General features: G+C 42.8%; 3 protein-coding genes across 6 annotated transcripts in view; 1 reads left to right on the forward strand and 2 right to left on the reverse strand.

Annotated features, from left to right (window-relative positions):
• The window catches only part of samd9l (sterile alpha motif domain containing 9 like), a 162,635-nt gene that overhangs the window by 55,363 nt on the left and 86,209 nt on the right, over nt 1–21,063 (reverse strand). The gene's annotated exons all lie outside the window — the stretch shown is intronic.
• On the forward strand, nt 402–7,926 carry LOC114440031 (major vault protein). Of its 2 annotated transcripts, XM_028412283.1 has the most exons (18): nt 402–571; nt 1,692–1,701; nt 1,832–1,970; nt 2,065–2,260; nt 2,349–2,472; nt 2,567–2,698; nt 2,803–2,897; nt 2,985–3,221; nt 3,325–3,450; nt 4,435–4,644; nt 4,819–5,054; nt 5,131–5,328; nt 5,678–5,822; nt 6,015–6,226; nt 6,301–6,417; nt 6,607–6,733; nt 6,949–7,137; nt 7,252–7,926. In XM_028412283.1, the coding sequence occupies exons 3-18, from the start codon at nt 1,852–1,854 to the stop codon at nt 7,375–7,377; spliced, it is 2,589 nt and encodes an 862-aa protein (XP_028268084.1). In that variant the 5' UTR covers nt 402–571; nt 1,692–1,701; nt 1,832–1,851; the 3' UTR covers nt 7,378–7,926. The 2 variants fall into 2 exon arrangements, with proteins under 2 accessions (XP_028268084.1, XP_028268083.1); XM_028412282.1 differs by lacking the exon at nt 1,692–1,701 and having other exon boundaries at nt 1,835–1,970.
• LOC114440107 (trafficking regulator of GLUT4 1-like) lies at nt 12,095–21,000 on the reverse strand. The gene is made up of 5 exons (XM_028412398.1): nt 20,760–21,000; nt 16,985–17,249; nt 16,315–16,604; nt 16,000–16,132; nt 12,095–15,863 (listed from the first exon to the last, which is right to left on the reverse strand). Exons 2-5 carry the CDS (start codon nt 17,193–17,195, stop codon nt 15,847–15,849), a joined length of 651 nt encoding a protein of 216 aa, XP_028268199.1. The 5' UTR covers nt 17,196–17,249; nt 20,760–21,000; the 3' UTR covers nt 12,095–15,846.

Raw genomic sequence — 21,063 nt, forward strand, 5'->3', positions numbered from 1 at the left:
CACTCAAGTAACAACCACATGTTTGAGGAGTTTTCAAGATCATAATATTGAGAAAATACTGTTATAGGCCTACATTACATTACTCGTAATAATATGCGGGGAAAAGTCGTTATAATGTTGGTAATCCAAGAAAATAAAGTCATAATATTACCAGAATAAAGTCCGATAACCAGAGTCTATAGCAGCCTGCTGACTGGTAATATTCTATAAAACCGCTGTTTGTCTTTGTGTTTTTTTGTTTAGTGGTCTGGATTCTGCAGGTGTGTGTGCCGGGGTGCTCTTGTCGGGTTTACTGTCAGCGAGGCTGCAGCCCCGGACCCTCTGACCGTCAGCTGCTCCTCCTCTGACGCAGAGGTCGGGAAACCACGTGAGGGCTGCTCGGTGTTTTCCGGGATCACCGTGGAGCCACACCCCCCTACTTTACAGCATAATTGCGTGTCTTTGTAGGGTGAATCCCACAGAGTTTTCAGCAGCTCTACCTGCGTCACAGAGTCCGGACCTATACGGAAGGGGACATCAAACCGTCTGTCTGCCTGCAGAACCGAACCGAACAGGGCCGCACAGCGACGAGGTAAGATCCAGGAGCTCTGCAGCAGAACTCCCTTTAGAAATGTCAAAGTTTGAAATCTTCACATTCAGCAGAGACGATTTCTGCTCAACAGAACCGAACAGAAGCTGATTCATGAATAATTAGTAGAAGACCTTTTAATCGGCGTGTTTGATTCAACTCATCGCCTCATTTATCCATTTGATCCTCAATGACTGGGTGCACTTGGTGCTTTTTAAATGATTCCCGGACTCATCTCAGCGTCCTATAAAGTCTCTTAATTTATGCCATTGAACTTGGTGCCACTCTCTAACAGCGACGGTGTCTTTAAATCCTCTGTATTTGCAATGGGCTTTGGTTTGGGAGTTGTCTCCATGACAAGTCAGGTCCCTTTAAACCAGGAAGCGCAGCCCAAGCAGGCCTGAGATCCAGGAAGCAGTCCTTAGTTAAATTATAGAGAACAGAGCTGCCACCAAGCCGCAGCTGTTCCACAGGAGCCTCCTCAGGCTTTCAATACCTCCTACCATTCTCCTGTAGTTGCACAGTGTCTCTCAATAATCAGAATGTTTTGAAGCCATCATCTGTAATGAAACTGAGCATCAGGAGCTATTTAATTGGAACCAAACCTGATCAACAGACAAACAAAGATCTTTACATTGGATCAGCAGGAATGAGCTGATCCTTAATAAATAACTGAGATTAGCTGATTGGTTTTATTGATTAATGCTCAGTTTAGCTGTTGCTGAGTAAAGGCCTATTTCAAAAGATCAATGAGCTGCAGCTACTGGTGTGTCTTACATGATAATACATGATGAGGATGAATTAATGAGGTCGTTTCAAAATAAAAGTCTGCTTCGTGCAGGGTCGTTGAGCTCAGTGTTCAGCAGAACTCATAAATAATATAAATTCATAATTAAATTTTACATTATTTAAATGTTTATAATTATATGGGTTTTTTCTCTGTCTCTCGTCAGGACAGTTATGTCTTTTTATGATCTTGAGTGTTCCTATAGAGACTTTGGCCCCGGGGCCGCCGGGATTCCTACGGCCCAGGTCACATGAGTGTCTTAGCTGTATCACTTGATAAAAATGTCAATACACGTATTTACCCACAGTGCTGCTTTGCTTTCTATTGAACTTTGAATGGTAGAAAGGTTCCTAATTTTGTGTGGTATTTTATTTTGAAATCATGTTGCCACAAAAACAATAAAAACGTGTTTTCTTCAGGACTTGTTTTCTTGTGTTTCCAGTGTGTTTTTATTCACTTCTTCTTCTGTGTGTTTTCAGGAAACCACGTTCCAGATATGGAGACATCAATCATCCGGATCCCTCCTCATCACTACATCCATGTGCTCGACCAGAACACCAACATTGCTCGGGTGGAGATTGGACCACTGACATATATCCGCCAGGACAATGAGAGGTCTGAGAAGGGTCACAGTCAGGACCACCTCTAAAGTCGCATGTTAATTCTCACTCCGACCTGAATAATGTTAAATCTTCTTTTTCTTCCTCAGAGTGCTTTTTTCACCGGTACGGATGGTCATGGTGCCGCCTCGCCACTACTGTGTGGTGGCGAACCCTGTGGCCCGTGACGACGATCACCAAGTCCTCTTTGACCAGTCAGGCCAGGCCAAGCTCCGGCATGCTGACCTGGAGATCCGCCTGACGCGGGACCCGTTCCCCCTTTACCCTGGAGAGGAGCTCCAGCAGGTCAGCCCATGTCCTTTACACAGGATTATGTTTTTATTTCCACACAAACAGTTGTTGGTGAGATGACGCACTGTGTTTTTTCTGTCAGGACGTGACCCCGCTGCAGATCGTCTTTCCGGACACGGCTCTGCGTCTGCAGGCTCTGCTGGACTTTGAGGTGGAAGGAGGAGAGAAGAGAGTGGCTGGAGATGAGTGGCTGTTTGAAGGACCAGGTGGGATTTTAATATTCTTCAAATATTCTCATTTTCAGCAATTCGGAGCAAATCATTCATGGAATTTTCTTTGGTAAATGCAATTCTGTTTCAGGGACCTACATCCCCAGGAAGGAGGTGGTGGTGCTGGAGACCATTAAGGCCACAGTGATCCGAGAGAACCAGGCCATCAGGCTGAGAGCTCGCAAGGAGGGCAAGGACAGAGGAGGGGTCCAGAGAGTCACAGGTAACATGCAGCCTCAAACACTGAAAACCAAATCTGAATCTTTAACAAAGCTCCTTTTTCCCCACATGCACACACATGTTTGACTGACTTGTTCCTGTGTTCAGGTGAGGAGTGGCTTGTCAGTAAAGTGGGGGCGTACCTGCCAGGAGCCCATGAAGAGGTTGTTGACATCGTCAACGCTTTCATCCTGACTGACAAGGTGAAAAAAAGCAACTCTTAATTTTATATCTAGTTGTATTTTTATGAGCAACTTGTTTCTCATGGGAACTCTTCACTGCATCCACAGAAAGCGCTGCACGTTCGCGCCCTGCGGCCCTTCAAAGATGCCGGTGGACGAGACCGTCGCACCGGGGAGGAGTGGCTGGTCACCATGGCTGACAGGGAGGCGCACATCCCCTCTGTGTCGGAGGAGGTGGTGGGGGTGGTGGATGTGACCACCTTGAGCAGCAGGCAGTACTGTGTGATTCTGGACCCGGTCGGACATGACGGTAAACCTCAGCTGGGCAAGAAGAGGGTGGTGAAGGTAAGGTGTCATGGAGGCTTCAGGCCGAGTGTAAATTTGACTGTTTTATCTGTAATAAGTGAATATTAACTTTTTCTGTTCATATGTCTTCTTTTCCTGTCAGGGCGAGCTCTCATTCTTCCTGCAGCCAGGAGAACTCCTTGAAAATGGCATCCAGGATGTGTACGTGCTGTCAGAGGAGGAGGGTCTGGTGCTGCGAGCTGTGGAGGCCTTCAACGACGTGGACCAGGTGAGATCTGGAGAATTTGCTGTTGTGATCTTCACTGTTATCCTGTTTCTTTGCCGTGTGTGTGGCATTTGATCACATTTGAGTAATCAACAATTAAATTAGGTTTATTGACCCCGAGTGTAACAAATAGATCAGTGTACAGAACCCAGCTGTGTCCTGCTCCTGCCAGAGAGCTTGGTCTTCCTGGATAGACATGTGTGCTGATGTCACACTTCTCTGTGATTGCCTCAGAGTATTTCTTCATCTTCATCAAGCCCTTTGCACCTACATTCATGCAATAGCAGGCGTGCCTGGAAAACGCCCAAATACCACAGTCTGTTGTTGAGCTTCAAACATCAAGACAAATGTTTTGAGACATAAAGAAACTTCTGCTGCCTGTTTGTGCAAATATTTCCCTACACTTCTGCTGGAATGTAGTTTGTGTAGGAGTATAGAAGTCATGCCTTGTCAGAAATCCCGTGCTTGGCCTGTGAAACCAGTTGATCGGAGAAAAGATTAGAAAAGCAAACTTTGTGCTGGCACACCTCTGTAAAAAGACAAACGACCACTGATAAATGAGCACAGATCTTTGTGAGGGAGGTATGTAGTTAAGGGTGCGACTGTGTGGTTGAAAGGTGAGTCAAGAGTTCTTTAACGAGGGGATTTGTCAAATGGATAATAAATGCCTCAGGGTGAGGTCAGTGGACAAAGAAGCAGAATTACAATAGGAGAGTCTGTCCTTTACTGCTTCATCTTTTCTTCCTAACCTGGCTAACCCATAGCCCCCTTCTCTTCTTCCTCTGCCCCCTCTTCCTCCATCCTCTGATTTCTCCTCCTTTATTTCTTCACTTTATGTTCCCATCATGTTATTGGATGTTTATTTTTACTCAGTGCTCCTCTCCAGTCCCTTCTACCCCTCCGCCTCTTCCTTCTCCTCCTCAATGCATCGCCACGTTAACCCTTTTCTCCGTCCTCCTCCTGTCTCTCCCCCGTTCTCTCTGCCAGCAAGAGGAAGAGGAGGAGCAAGAGGGGGAAGACGAACGGGCCAAGCGCTCGAGGAGGAGTGGTATTCTTCGTCGCCCCGGAGATCGCTGGATGCTGCGGGGCCCTATCGAATACGTCCCTCCTGCCACTGTTGAGGTGGTCCTGAAGAGAGAGGCCATCCCACTGGACGAGAACGAGGGCATCTACGTCAGGGACATAAAAACTGGAAAGGTACAAATTACAGAACTTAGCATGGATCCTGCAAATTGTCCATCATTTTATTTCAGCCATTTTTTGTCTGGTTTTAAAGCGAGTTAAAATGCTGGTGGTAGCGTGGGATTATGCAATTTGTTAATACTTTAGTTGTTGTGGTAACTGACTTCAGCACAATGTCCGGCCTCTCAGGTGCGAGCAGTGATTGGTCACACCTACATGCTGACTCACGATGAGGAGTTATGGCAGAAGGTGCTTCCCCCAAATGTTGAGGCCCTGCTGACTTCACTTGTCGACCCTCTAGCTGATCGCTCAGACCGCACCCGGTCTGCACAGGGAGAGCCAAGAGACAAGACCAAGGTGGTCTCGTACAGGGTCCCACACAACGGCGCCGTTCAGGTGTATGACTACAGAGAGAAGAAGGCCAGGTGGGGCTCCCGTGCTACAGAATGTGTGAGGTTAAATGAATTAGCTGAACTGATGAGGGTCCTGTTGCACCTGCAGGGTGGTGTTTGGGCCGGAGATGGTGATGCTGGGACCCGATGAGCAGTTCACCGTGCTGTCGCTGTCTGGAGACAAACCAAAGAGGCCCAACGTCATCAAGTCTGTGTGCCTCCTGCTGGGGCCAGACTTCTGCACCGACATCATCACCATCGAGACAGCCGACCATGCCCGCCTGCAGCTACAGCTCTCCTACAACTGGTAACACTACACACAGTTCACACTACACAACAATGACCCACCACTGTGTCTGCAGTTTCACTTGATTTTTGTAGTCAAAGAAATGTAAACTTTTGAGCAGTATAACATTTAGACAAATACACATAAAAAGAAGACATAGTAGACATGCTTGAGGTCTCTGCACAAACCCACAAAATGATATACAAACTAAACACTATTGTCACTATTTAATGAATTAGACAACTCTACATGGAGGTCGGTGAGAAAGAACTTGAAATACAAATTGTCCTCAAACCTACAGAGACAGATTTCTGTCTCCTATCTGACGGCCTGCTCACTGACTGTGGTCCATCCTTCTCTTCCTCTTCAGGCACTTTGATGTGAAATCTCCAGCAGACGCTGCTGATGCAACAGCTCTGTTTTCAGTCCCTGACTTTGTTGGAGACGCCTGTAAAGCCATCGCCTCACGGATCAGAGGAGCCGTCGCCTCTGTGCAGTTTGATGACTTCCACAAGGTTCGTGCTTCAGTGTCAGAGAAATAGTGTCTTGTAAACAGCATATGCACAATATTCATCATCATCAGTTTGAGGCTGGGGTCGGGATGCGTGCTTCTTATTTGTCCATCCAGATCTGCTATAGCTGAAGCATTTCTCTGTCATGCCCTGTGAGTTTGAATCTGAACAGTCCAAGATGTCCTCTGTCCTCAGAACTCCAACCGGATCATCTGTTCAGCCGTGTTTGGATTTGATGAGAAGATGTCTTTGCGTCCGAGCCTTCGCTTCAATCAGAACAATCTGGTGATCAGCAGCGTAGACATCCAGTCTGTGGAGCCTGTCGACCAGAGGACACGAGACGCCCTGCAGAAGAGCGTCCAGCTGGCCATCGAGATCACCACCAACTCTCAGGAGGCAGCTGCAAGGTCTGCAACACAACACAGACACACACACAGTGAGAGGCTTTCATTCAGCATCATAATATTTTCTCTGTCTGCAGACATGAGGCAGAGCGTCTGGAGCAGGAGGCTCGGGGTAAGCTTGAGAGACAGAAAATCACTGACCAGGCCGAGGCTGAGAGAGCCAGGAAGGAGCTGCTGGAGCTGGAAGCCCTCAGGTGACTGTGTTAACTGGTGAAGCTCCAGTTTTTTTCCCCATTCCAGATTAATACTAGACCCAAAAAACAAGCAGACAAAACTTCAGCAACATTTTAAAAAAACAAAAACAGGAGGTGTACATGCATTGGTACCATCAAAATAACTTCACTTCCACTTCATTGTCTTTAACCTGTGAATCTGTGTCTCAGTGCTGCTGTGGAGAGTACAGGAGCTGCAAAGGCTGAAGCTCAGTCTCGGGCAGAGGCAGCTCGTATTCAGGGAGAGGCAGCTGTCAACGAGGCCAAACTGAAGGCTGAAGCTCAGAAGATTGAGGCGGTATGTTCACACCTTCCTCTTCCTCTACTGCTGTTTCTTCTCCTACTAACACTACTACAAGTGAGGAAAGCAGACAGAGAAGAGCTTTGACTAATCCTATCCGCACCACTTCTTTCACAATTCCTCATACTACTCCTGCTCATCATTATCTAGCTCAAGTCCTCATCATGAATGCATAAATATATACATATATAAACAATCCTCTGCATGTTTAGGAGGCAGAGCTGCTGCGGTTGGCGAAGGCTCGTGAGCAGGAGCTGAACTATAAGAAGGAGATGGACCGTCTAGAGGTGGAGAAACAGGAGCGTTTGGGTGAGATAGAGAGTCAGCGCTTCGGGCAGCTGATGGAGAGTCTGGGCAAAGACACCCTGAAGGAGCTGGCCAGAGCTGGACCTGAGCTGCAGGTACTGTATTGTACTGTATAAAGAATTTAAAATGCATGTTTTAATAAGAGTTTCTGCTAATCATTAGCAGAGTGTAGCATTTGAAACTTACATCATACGTTTTCTCTCCTCCAGGTGAAGATGCTCCAGGCTCTTGGGCTCAAGTCCACCCTCATTACAGATGGGTCCTCTCCCATCAACCTCTTCACCACAGCCAACGGCCTTCTGGGGGCACTGCCAGGTCAGGGCCAGGGCCAGTGAGGAAGAGGAGGGACAAACGTCTATAAGTATACCTCAGCAGCTGCTTGTTTTTCCTAGAAGAATGATTTTAAATGCACCTACTTTCCTGCCAACATTTTAACAATGCTGGAATTTAAACAAAGTGCCCTCAAGCTTGTAGCAGAGAAAAATCTTTCCAGCACTAAGAATTGGCTTTGTCTTAGAAAAGCAATACTGACGTATATGTGAAGCTATATAGGGTTTAGGGAAAACAGAAGTCAGATATTTTACTCTTTGACAGACGCTACAGTGAGTCTGTGCCTACAAATAATGATTGTTTACTCCTGTGCTCTCTTAGCCAAAGATTTCTGTTTCTGCTTTGCACTACTGAACATCCACTTAAAGAAATGAGCAGATACAACAAATGGGAAACAAATGGGATTGCCCGTCTGCCTTTCTTTGCCTTACAAAGTGCTGATGTTCCTATAAGAACTCTATGCTGGAAGTTGTACTGTTGGACTCCTACCTGAAGTTTTGTTATTTTAACAATGACAGCTGTTTGAAGCAACATTAAAAACTGACATACTTGTACTTTACTGAGTATTGTGTGTTTTTAACATCACTACATATGCCTCAGGGAAACATTAAATAACACTAACAGTCGGCAGAATCATTTCAGAAATGCAGTGAATTTCCTGGGCTGACATTAAGGGCAATGACACCTGCAGAGGATAAATGTTTTTGTTGTAAAACACCCTCTGATTTTTGTCATTTATCAATCAGAGTACTTTAAAAAGCCAATATCAGTTTAGACAGTGATAAAACAATTATTAAATGACCAAGTAAGAGTGAATACTCAATTGACATTGATAACAAAAACAACACTTACCACATTCCATGCAGACTTCAGATGTCATGTTCTGTCAAACGGTCCAAGTTCACTATGAATTAAAACAGAGAAGCAAAACATTTGAGACACTGGAGAAACAGTTTACAATTAATTAGATATCAAAATGTTTGTAACTTAATTAGATTTCACCAACACACCCTATGGATAAAGGCCAAACTGATGCAGAATCTGATCCGATGCTGCTTTAAATCATCATTTGTTGTAGACTTTAACAATCAGTCTTGAGCTTAACAAAGTCATCTGTGTGTATGAACTATAACCCAGACTTTACATTCCAGATTCTGCAGCAGACCACTAGGTGGCGCTCCCAGATTTCTAATAGAAAACAACTGATATCTGCTGCTGCGGATCAGTCTGTGTCAGGAAACATTTCCAGCTGTTTTAAGCTACATAAATCTTGATTAAAAGTTGCTCATTTAGCCCCGTCATTACATCTACTGTGCTTTACTGAAAGTGTTAATTAAAAACAGCTTTTTTTCTGCAAAATGCAAATAAATGTAAAAACATATCAGAGGAAAGCTCATTATTCAAACGATTCAAAGACGATTCAAAGAGCGGTGCATCCAAAAAAAACACAGGTGTGCTTAATGTGCAGGAGAAGCTGACAGCACCTTGAACCTGAATATTTAGGAGCTACATGTCCTGCTGGTGCGAGCCATCATTAGGACTGGACTGTTATCACAGGGGACATCAGGACAGACAGAACTGCAGCCAAGTAGTTTCAGATCAGGCAGAAGAGGTGGCTCCTGTTTAACTCAATTCATCGATCACATAATTCAATCACAGGACTCTAATGAAATCCCTCAAGGTTGACTGTAACTCTCTCCAACTGTCTCCTCTCATATATTTTTCTCTTTATCTTCTGTAATCTGCCTATCAGTTCTCTCTGTCCCTCGCTGCTGAGGTTCTGACCTCCACGCAGGACCTGTCAGTAAACCAGCCAGTCTGTGTTACAATAAAGCCCTTCAAGTGTGAATGAGTCCACCCAGACTGAACTCAGTTCTTGACATAAGACAGTGAACGTTGCACCTTCACACACAGCACATGTTTCCTCTGAGTGATAACACACCTTAGCAGCACTGCACCACTTCTCACAGCATCATCCACAACATCGTTGGTATCAACATTAGCTTTTCTCTGTGGTGCTGATAACCGTTTGTAGAAGATAAAAACTGCAGCATGCACACAGACTTGTAATGACTTTCAGTGAATTACAAGACAAGGTGTAAAGAAATGGACATCACTCTGAGAAGACTGAACAAGTCCCATCAACAGATTACCTCTAAAATCTGACTAAATGTTTTTTTAAAAGTAATTTTCGTTTGCTGACAAACTTAACACATTATCCAAAGAAAATCCTATCAGTAAATCAATCACCACTGTCACCTTGCTGTGGCCCTGAAGGCTGGTAAAGGTCAAAGGTGACGCAGCAAAATACCAAGAAAACACTGCTGCAGTATTGTTTTTAAAACAAAAAAAAAATTAAGAAAAACGAGGGAAAACAAATAATTGTAAGCAGAGGTATATTTAATACATTCTTTGATAGACAAGATTTCAAAACTACATGGTGATTGATGATTTTTATTTCTAACTAACATATTAAAAATCCCTTCCTAAAAAATAAATTATTTTAACAAAAATTAAATACTATAATATGTATTAAACTCAATGTTTAAAATTTACAATTTTTGTAAAACAATTCACAGGAGATGTACCTGCCATCTAGGCTGTGTATATCAAGCTAGTCCTACACGTTTACAGAAAGTAGCCTTTATTGATGGGTTGCCACGTCTTATTTGTAGACTGATATATATATATATAGATATGTAGACATATCTATATATATATATATATATATATATATATATATATATATATAGTACTACACAGGACATACAAAGGCCTTGTTGCCGCATGTTCCATGTGTTATTTCGCGTTGTTGCAGCAACTCCTTAAACTACGAGCACTAAAGTACTTCTTCTCAAAAAGCACGGCTAGCTGTAGTTATCAACGAACTACGAATGTTCTCCTGTACTCACCTGTTAATGAAATGTGAACCTGAGGAGCTCGAAAGCAGAAAGCTAGCGATGAACAGCGCGCCGCCATCAGCATGACGCCATGACCGTGGTTGTTTGTGTGCTTCCGATTCTACAAATCTCGCGAGAATTCAGCTGCAGCACCAGATTGGAAAAACCCGTAAGCCACGCCCCCTTTTTAATCCGTAATGCAGTGAGGTGTCCCCCAACTAAATGTTCTTTTAACCTTAGAGACAGGTTTAGTGTTGTTAGTACAGTTGTATAGTACAGTTGAATTAATTATTTTTATTATTATTTATTATTAGTTATTTTGGCAATATTTTAACACCCTGTGTCCTCACACACTGATTTACTGCGCTATTAGTCTGACAGAGGGAGTCTTCACAATCATCTATTTTGAGACATATTTTGAAAGGTTGTCACACACAAGCCATTTAAATGACCAAATATGGAATTTGTTTCACTGTGTCACCCACAGTTTGTCCTCTTTAAGGCTCCTGTAAATGAAATTCCACCACCCAGCAGGACAGAGGTACATTCATTCCTCCATCACAGTGTGCTTACAGTCACCTTACTCCCAGCCTGCTCCTCCTCCTCCTCCTCCTCCCCTGCTGCTCTTCTACCCCCCACCTAGCTGCATTATGACACACCGCCTCACCCCCTCCTCCAGCCTCCATCAATGTTCATCTCTGTCTTTTCTCTCGGTGTGGTTCCTTGTCCACCTTTGTTTCCTCCTGCAGACCAACATTTATCTTCATCACGTTGACTTTTCACATCTGTGCATTTTGTACAAACACTTTTCCATTTTGCTTTCTCTGCTTTTTGTCTCAGGTTTACTGCACACTGATCATCTTCGCTGCACCTCCTTCCCCTCCCTCCCCTGTCCTCAGACTTTCTCCTCGTCCTTCTCGGTCTCTCCTCCTGTTATCCTCAGTGGCGGACTCTCTTAATAATTTATAAGAATCTAAAATTCAAACGAAGATGAGAGCGAGAGAGAGAGAGAGAGAGAGAGATCTTTCATTAACACTGAAGAACCAGACCTCTCTCTCTCTCCCCCATCCCAGCATTTCACTCCCTTGTCGACGGTTGCCGTGACAACCTGCTCTCGCCCTAGAAACAGGTTGCAAGAAATGAAGCCTCATTATGTCTCTCACTCCTCCCTCTCTGCCTTAATTTGTTTTAGAATATATTTATAAAACCACAGAATGGAGCATGAAGGGGAAACAATGCCCCCAGTTTTCTTTATGCAGGTGTTAAAATCACTGAATACTGACACCATAATAATAATAATCAATATTTAGATTTATGGATTCAATGTGCTTCTAATGACATGTAACTTAACTCAAGTTGAAGCGAGGAAACTGGACTAGTAGAGTTTTCTTGAAATTCATCAACTTGATTAAAGAAAACTTTACAAGTCCAGATTCCTCCTCTAAATTAAATTAAATTAAAAAATATTAAAATCAAAACTAGGACTTCAATTTTAAAATATTTTAAAAGGAAATATCATAATTATGATGTATTATCTCATCCATTTCTATATTTGTACTGACACTCGGTTAGTCATATGAGTTCTAGACAGCCGTGACTCAGCTTCCTGTAACAAGTGAGTGAACAAAATTAAGAATTAATGTCTGCTCACTCCCAACACTGTAAAAGCATTAGCGCTGAGGAGGATTCATGAGCCCACAGACCATCACAGTTTGTATTTAACTGGGATTTAATCAAATACTCAACATCAGTTGTCAAGATCAACAGTGTCTTGGAATAATGTATTGTGTACACCCATAGTCATTCTGTATGCTCCATAAAAGCAGTCAATTTAAGGCATGCACAGGCACAGAGAGTCTCATGTCAGGAGATAGCAATCAATAATAAGAGAGGAACATAATAAAGTTGTTGACGGACGGTCTACTCATGCTTACAATGTCCCCCACATGTCGTTTTTAAAAACAAAAGCAAGCAGGCAGCAGGTTATACTGAGCGTTACAAACAGTAGATTATCATGTGAATACAAAAGAGATCCAGAGAATGAGAATAGAAATATAAAAAATACAAAGATCGGGTGTTAAAAGTTTACAAAAGAAGAAGAAAAACGTCAAACAAGAGCAAAAACAACTGACGACCGGTGCATTGAAAAGATTGAAAGTGGACATTGAATGAACTGGCCTTCACTAAATACAGCAGCTACACAGCATGTACAGTAGACTGTGTTCTAAATGAGAAGTTCTCAGGAAGATTTTCAGCATTTCAAAATAAACTTACAGAAAAACTCTGTGCACTGACTAGAACAGTGTCTGCAGAAAGTAACATCATGCACACGAGTCGGTGTTAAATCATGCTCTAACAGGCAACCGCTTCATTAACCAAACTATTTAATTTCGGCAGCAATAATGTATTTGTGTTTGCCGAGCACATGCTGGGCTCTCTGCATTTTATTCTCAGACCTACTGAAATTTGAATGCATGCTAACAACCTTTATTTATTTATTTATTGCGCAAACTCTTGTTGAAAGGCAAATTTGCAGCAGGCTAGAGAGCTAGCTAACAGTTAGCTTCTACTTTCATGGTTTGTGCTAAGCTAGGCTTATCACATTCTAAACTTTAAGATCAATTTCAAAATAATTTTAAAATAAACACTTGATATGCTGGTTTAACATGTAATAATACTACATTGTAATGTAAATACCGACAACACGTTTTTGAATACGAATTCGAATGCAGAACTTACATACTAATGTAATGTGTTCGTTTTGTAGGCTCTTGTTGGGATGCTCAGTATCTAAAAGCTAACACTTACCTGCATTGGGTGTTTGTGCTAAGCTAGTTCTTATATTTATAATATATATATATATATATGGTATTTATTAAGTAATTGAAGTGCCATGATTGTTAAATTGACGAGCTAACATCACCATCTGTGAAGCCAAAATATTTTCCAACATTATTTTTTTGTCAGTGTTGCAGGTATAATGGAACATCTAACATACAACTCCTCAGGATAACAAGGCACTCTCTGTTCACAAAATCCAGCCTAAAATTTGAAAAATGTCTTATACTGTAAACTGTGTATTTATTTTAACATTGATAAATGCCTCTGCTGATTACTAAAATCTTCCTCTGAACTTTCCATTCGTAAGACAGTTGGATTCTGATAGGGCAGTTTTCTGCGTAGACACACACTGTAGTAGTTGTTCTATTTACACATGTGCCAGTGGAATCAGAGATGAATGACTTTGTGGGTCTGTGGGGGTCTCACACAATCAAAACCCTGCAAGTTAATGTTATAAGAGCAAAACACAAACAGAAGCACAGGAGATTTAACAGTCAGTTTAAAGATGACACAATGTGAGGCGCAGCTGATAAAACACTGTAGGCAACTCTGAGAGGTAGCGCAAGCCATAGAGTCCATATAAAAACCATGTACGAGTACACTACCACAGCAAAAATAAAGCTAGCATTCATACTGACGTCGAGCTGGGACGGGGTTTTTTCTCCATTGCATAATGTGATTAGTAAACAGGCATGCTACATACAGTACAAGAGTCGGTGGAGTGAAGGTGTGAAATGGACACAGGTGACCTTATGCTGCGTTCAGGTTGTATGAGAAATCTTTGTAAAAACGTGTTTCTGATTTTTAGGTAGACCATCACTGACGGATTATTCTACTAAATTAAATGTAAACATGTTGTCAGTGTCCAGTTTGACATGAATGCAGCATTATTAGACCCTAATCGCCTCCTCCTCCACCCGAGGCTGCCCTCACCTGACCTCACCTCTTCACTCTGATTGGTCATACAAGTCACTGCTTTGCTACTTAAAGCCAAACTTCATCCTCACAGCAGCTGGAAAATTAGCATTTGCGCGCCAAGGGGATCACCGATATTATTTATTTACAAAGTGCTACTCAGTTAGCTGTTAAGCTAAATGAGGCTACAGTCATATGTAAAAGCATTACATCATAAATACTGTAAACATGCACAGGGTATAGGAGATAAACAGCTATTTTAGATACATAACAACACTTTTTATCCTCAGTTACCCTGAAGCAATCTGTCCACAAAGTGTCTGTTTGTGCGCACACGTTTCATCCTGAAAAGTGAAAGCTGTTCTGTGCTGGTTAGCACGCACCTTGATGTTTGGCACAGCATCACTCTGAGGCCGTGAAAGCTGAGAGAATGCTGACTAGACAAGGACAAGATGAACGCTGTGAGAGGTTTTCGATGTAAACATCGCCCGGGTAATAAGCCGGTTAACTGGGGGGAAAAAACTGTCACATTATAGACATTATAGGTAGAGGTGCCACTAATGCACAACCAGTCAGTCAAATTTGAGATATGTTTGTTTTTTATGTAATAATACTGAAGTTTTTGTGGTCCAAGATGTTACCAGATCAGATTTACTGTTGCACGGTGTTAAATAAATATGAGAAAAGTGACAAGATTATTTATAAAGTTAGGCCATATACTAAATACGATGCTCCAACATGTAATAATCATAATATTTGGACAAGCTTCAATCCAAATGTGCACATTTTAACCAAAAATGTCCCCATACAACTCTTATTATAAAAATAAATGTGTGTCTGACCAGATATCCAGAAACTTTAATTCTCAGTGAAAGCTGTCACTCGCTGTAAGTCCAGGAAGTGCTTCCAGGAATCCAATCATTGCTAAGAAGGAGTCAAGATGCATAACCTGGAGATCACAGAGGTTAATCTGAGTCCATTAAGTGTAAAGGCTGCGGTCAGACATAATAAATATGTACGATTAGATCTGAGGGATTCAGTTACATCCAGACAACCACAGCTCAGCATCCAGCACACTCTGCCTTACAGACTTTTGGTGATTTTATAGATGTTAGTGGTGTAGCTGCTTAAAACTTGACTATAGAATTTTAACTCTGTGTGTTCTACTGATGAAAGACATGCCGGATGAATGAAGCGAGTGTAACAGAAGCCAACACATATGTGTGATGAAAGAGTCCTCCACAGTCCTCTTCCACAGACGACTGCGTCTTTGTCCTTCTCCATCTTTTCTTCACAGTAAAAAGACACAGTTCACTTTGAACTATGACAGCAGCAGCAGCATCTTCCAAGTTCTCTTTTTTTTTTTTTTGGCATCAAAACACGAAAACCACATCATCCGGTCTGCTCCCATTACCGGACCTCATTTAGAGATCAGAATAATCCCATTTCCACGGAGATGAATTTCCATTTCCATGACAACAGCATGCTCATCGATGGGAGAAGTGTGATGAGAGAAAGCGGTCTGAGGAGGAAACAACCTGCTACCACAGAATGAAGTGTGCATCTGCTGATCCATCCGTCTCTCCTACTCCAGATCAGGCGTCAGGGTGAGGATCAGGTCGGTTGTGCTGGAGGTAGAGCGTCAGGCAGACCATGCTCGTCGTGCAGCAAGAAACAACAGCCAAGAACAGAAATGGATTTTTACTTGTTTTTCATCCAGTGCAGGCGCTTGAGAAGGATAGTGCTTCAGGAACAGGAGGAGGGAGCGGCATCAAGTCGGGTTGCATGTGGTCGTGAAGTCAGTCTTGCTGGTTTTAATCAGGATTTTAATATCACTGGAGACAGACAGACATGAACATTTACAGCAGCAGTTTTATATCTTACCTTCAATAAGACACTTCAATCAATTCAATCCATTCTTGAATATCTTCTCAATATTTCCAGAATGGATTGAAGGCAGCTGTTACTCACATCCCCAGTTGAGGGCGATGGCTGCTGCGATGATGGCGATCCCTCCTAAAATGGAGACCACAGACAGCACCATGGCATTGCGGCCCAGACGACGAGCTCCGTCAACGTTGCCTTGCTGCAGACTGTTTCGGGACTAAAGGGAAACAAGCGGACGAGAAACAACTGATCAGATCAGAAGTAACAGTCAATGACTATGTTGTCATTTCCTATTATCTGAATTGACTATATGTTAACCTAAAAAGTATTAATAGAGAAGACATGCTGCATGGTCCTGGGTTATAGCTGGTATTTCTTCATCTTATGTAACAGTCGTACCATCACGGAGAAGGTGAGTGCTACAATGTTGACAGGCCACATTGGGCAGAAGCAGGACAGGATGGCGAGGATCAGGTAGTCCCTTGGTTTGGATCCGTCTACAGCGGCCTCTGTGATTGTGCTGGGCTGGCGGGTGAGCGAGGGCCTGGGAGAGCCCGCCGCCACCGAGCCGGACCGGCTGCCCAAGCGTGGCCGACCATTAGCGTGGCCGCCCGGCTTAGCATGCAGCTTGGGCGACACAGAGGACACTGTGGGAGACGAGTCCGCCCTCACAGGACCGATGCCATTACCTGGAGGACAGGAGATTTCAGAGAGGACTGAAAAAAAGCATTTAAATACAGCCTTTCCTCCATTTTTCCACACAGACCTGTTTTGTCTCAATACACTGACACAACCCAGCCTGATCATGGTACTGAGAGAACTCTTTGGGCCTCCAATCAAATTAAAGCTCCCTCTTTGGATCTTTCCAGTTTACACACTGTGACCTACAGTTTGGCAGCCAAATGTGAAGCATTCCGCCCACACAGCTAACCAGCTGGGTTGGTTCAGCCCTCCAGTTTGGGACCAACTAATACACTAGTAGTTATAATTGGACAATGTAATACACCAAATTGGAAGATAATCCATATTATTATACAAAAAGAAGGCAGTTGACTCAGAGTGTATTTACTGGTCTCCATGTTGTCATTGATTACTGTCAGGTGGTCCATGGATATTCCCTCCTCATGACCATCCATTGCTGAGGGCAGGGTTTGCTCAGCGCTAGCTGGTTGAGAAGTCACAGCAGCTTCTCTGTCCGGCTGCGTGCTGATCGGCTGGTCTGGTTGCTGGGGCTCGGCCATGCTGCTGGACTGTTGGGCAGCACTGGGACTTGTGGCCATTGGAGTATTCAGATGAAGCGAAGTGCTGAAGAAAAGCGGACGGCAGGGATGGCTCTGAAAGTAATAGTGACAGATACAATCAGTCGAGATGATGCCTCACAAAGTCACTACCTGCCAGCTTTGATTAATAAACAGCTACTGGGCTTTACAACAAAGCATTAATAGACGAGCTTAAAAAACAGAATGTGAATTACAGAAGGAAACTTACATTTTCAGTTTGTTTGTTTTTTTTTTTGTTGCCTCCTAAACTAGGACAGTGACACAAGTGTCTTAGTAACACAATGGTGCAGCACCTGGGCACCATGTTTAGTGCAGAACATCATTAGCACAGGCTGCTATTCACTGGAAAGAAACACCACAACTTCCAAAAGCTGATTGGGGTTCTGAAAATCAGCTGAAGAACTCCCTCTAAAACAACTTCTAGTTGCTTTGAGTTATTTTCTGTTGTAAAAACTGCAAATTTCAGGCTGCAGTGCTGCTTCGATTGTTACCTAATAACTGCAGTGTTATTAAACGCAGCATCCCAGGAGTGAGTCAGGAGATTCAATAGTAGAGAGACAATATTAAAACCTCTGCGCTGTAATGAAAGAACATTATTGCATTTTTTTCTGCTTCGCTGTCAGAAGCAGCCGTCTCTTCCTGCAGTGGAAACTAAATCAGGCTGCACATGACAGCGAGGGTGGATGCATGGAAGAGGCTACTGTGTTTGAATCAGAGATATTAAAGAACATAAAGCTGCATCTTCTTTGTTTTTTTTTTTTACAGATTGAAAGTAAAGTTTATCCTGACCGGCACATGTGAACATTCTTGTCCTTGGGAATAATGTTGAAGCTGCCATTAGAAGGACACCTTTAACTTTAGCTACTAAATCAACCTCTTTATATTGTTCAAATATATCAAATAATTATTCCAGGAGTCCGAGGCTGCTTTATATTCCCTTCTCTATAGCTGATCAATTGCATGATTGATCTACCGGCCTTGTGGTGTACAGAGGCGTTCGGTGATGTATGAGGTCTAAACTCATGCAGTGACCAATGGGACATAAAACAAATACAGACATACAGAGCTCATGTCCACCTACACAGAAGACCAGGAGCCAGAAACCTCAGCCGCAAGAAAATGTTGAGTCACTGGAATAAATCAACAATCTGAACCCACACAGATCTGTTTTATAAATATTTTCTTCTTCTTGCCCTTTTTGGAGAGACAGGATTAACATGTTCTGAGCTTTGCGACGCAATTTAACATTAAGTGACATCTGAACGTCACTCTGAGCAGAGAAGAGTTGAAATCATGTCTAGACTGAAGGGTTCTATAAGCAGGCAGGAAGTGATCACACCATCGGAGGATCAGTGCATTTCTCAGACAGAAAAGCAGCTTCGTCACAAGAACACAAGAGTTAAATCAGCAAAGGTTTCTTCAGATAGAGGCTGTCTGCTGTCTCAGAGGATGAGCAGCATCTATAAACTACTTCCCAGGATGGAAACAAGGACACAGTTGATGAAAGATCCCAGCGGTGTGTCAGGATACCAACAGGAGAGATCAGTCTAAACTCTGCAACCAGAACAGGCCACTTCAAGAGTTTCACATCCTCAGGAGCAGATTGCAGAAGTTATGCCATTATCAATGCTTTATAGGCTTTTATAGGCCTATATAACAGATTTACTTTCAATTGATCCTTTAAGAAAAGATCAGAGCTTCCTTTATTCCATCAATCTGGCATGTCACTGTGATCTGCTGTTTGATCAGCTGCTGGTACTCTATGAAGGCCACAGATCAATCATTCATTGATCTGAGTGACAGCCAGGAGGACGAGCTGCCTCTGAAAAGGCAGATTTGGGAGAGAGCACAGTAGTGTCACACGCTGGCTAAAGTAATGACCTGCCAGGACTCAATTGATTACTTCTACCGTTCCCCCCCTGAGGACCAAACACTGCAGCGCTGCTCCGCTGACAAAAGCAGAGTGTGTTCTTACAGACCCACGCAGCAGATCACTGCACGTGTGTCCTGATGCAGTCAGAGGGGACTCAGGTTACAGGATACTTTAGCAAAAACACGTGAAATCCTTCAGCTTCAGACCTGGCTTCAGATGCCCTGTTAACATTTACACTGCATTCATTATGCAGAGATGGATGTGAACGATACATAGTTTACCTAAAAAATTCATGCAAGTAACATTCTGAGCTTTTTTAGAGTGAAAAGTTTCTCCTAAAAAGAAAATGTGTCATGAAAAATGAAACTTTCTGATATAAACTCAAGTATAAAGCAAATAAAAAGTTAGAAAATTTGAAAAATTGATTATTTTCCCTTTTATAAGGCCGAATGAAACACCAAAGGATCATTGAAGGCATTTGGGGGTCTAAACAGCCAACTCCCACAGCAGTTCATCTGCTGTGGCTTTCCTTATGTTTTCAGTGGCAGGATTAGCGTCGGACAGTGAGGAGTCAGGGGAAAACCAACAGGAAGAGACAACCATTAAAGCCATCAGTCTGTTGTTTCAGCTCTGCAGCAGTAATGACTGCGTGCTCTGATGATGTTTTTTTCATGGTTAGACCATCAGTCAGCTGATGTATTGAATTGATACAGAGTCTTTATTAAATACTGGCTAATGGCTGGTCCGTGTCATCCATTTAAATGAAGATTTAGAGTACATGCACTCTAATGTAAATATTGTAAAAACCTAGAAATACAAATTAGTTGTGATCTTATATTATATATTTTACTGAGTCTTTATTATTGGAAGTACAAATTGCTTCTCAAAGGTGTCCTCACATCTAACATCTTGGTGTTGGGAGGTGCTCAGGGTGGATGGATGGCTCTGATTAGACATCAGACTTCACCACAGAAGACTGCATTTTTCTGTTCATGTTGTATCTTATAGCCTTTTTCACCTATGTATTGTTGTAACTATAACAATACATTAAAAATAATAACTTATTTTAATTGTCATTTTGTCCCTAAAGGCCTTCAGCAGTGACTTCATATCTGTAGGACAGAACTTCCTGAAATTAATGTCTTTGTTTTTTCATCAAACTTTCAAACATAATCAGCACTTATACTCAACCTCCTCCCAAAGGGAATCTGAGTTTATATGTCATCTCCCTGCTGCCTCCTCAGCTTTCAATACAGATTTTAAGGGCAGCCATGTTGTTGCACCACACACTTTGAACCCCTGAAACCTATAGTAGAAAATAATGTTCCCCAAAGTTTCAGCTTTCAATCTGAAAATACAAAATTAGTCTGATTCTATAAAACAGACTACAAACCTGGAATCCTGTGAGGGGGGCAGAACCTGAAAACTGGGATGTGATGCCATGAAAGCAGCGTGACTCCAGCTATAATTTATGCATGACTGACACACACACATGATGCAGGAACACACACTCGCCGTTAAAAATGCACCAAAGTCCTTCAGCCTCACAGGCAGACAAAGGATGAGAAAATCCATATGGAAGTGTAATGCAGCTGACACACCCACTGAGGCGGCAGCACATGCTTTACACACCAAACATGTATAATGAAAACCTTTTCCCTATACAGCAGACAATCAGCAGCAGCACTCACCTGGTCCTAGTCCACAGGAAGCAGCAGGGTGAGGTTCATTTTGTCACTGCAGGGGATACAGGAGGTACAGTCCACTAATGTAAGACGGAGCAGCAGGACTGGAAAATACAAATATGATATAAAATTGCAAGATGAAATCAAACACTCTGTCAGTCTTTTAAAAGAAATGCTGGAATGGCTGCCACAGTGGGATGTGTTTGGTTTCTGATGATGCAGAGTGTTGCTGCAGCAGCGTTGTCTGTTCCACTGCAAGAAGTAAAGAGGAGGGAGGGGTGTGTGTGTGTGTGTGTGTGTGTGTAAAGGA

This window comes from Parambassis ranga, chromosome 8, assembly GCF_900634625.1.
Source record: "Parambassis ranga chromosome 8, fParRan2.1, whole genome shotgun sequence".
Lineage (NCBI taxonomy): Eukaryota > Metazoa > Chordata > Actinopteri > Ambassidae > Parambassis > Parambassis ranga.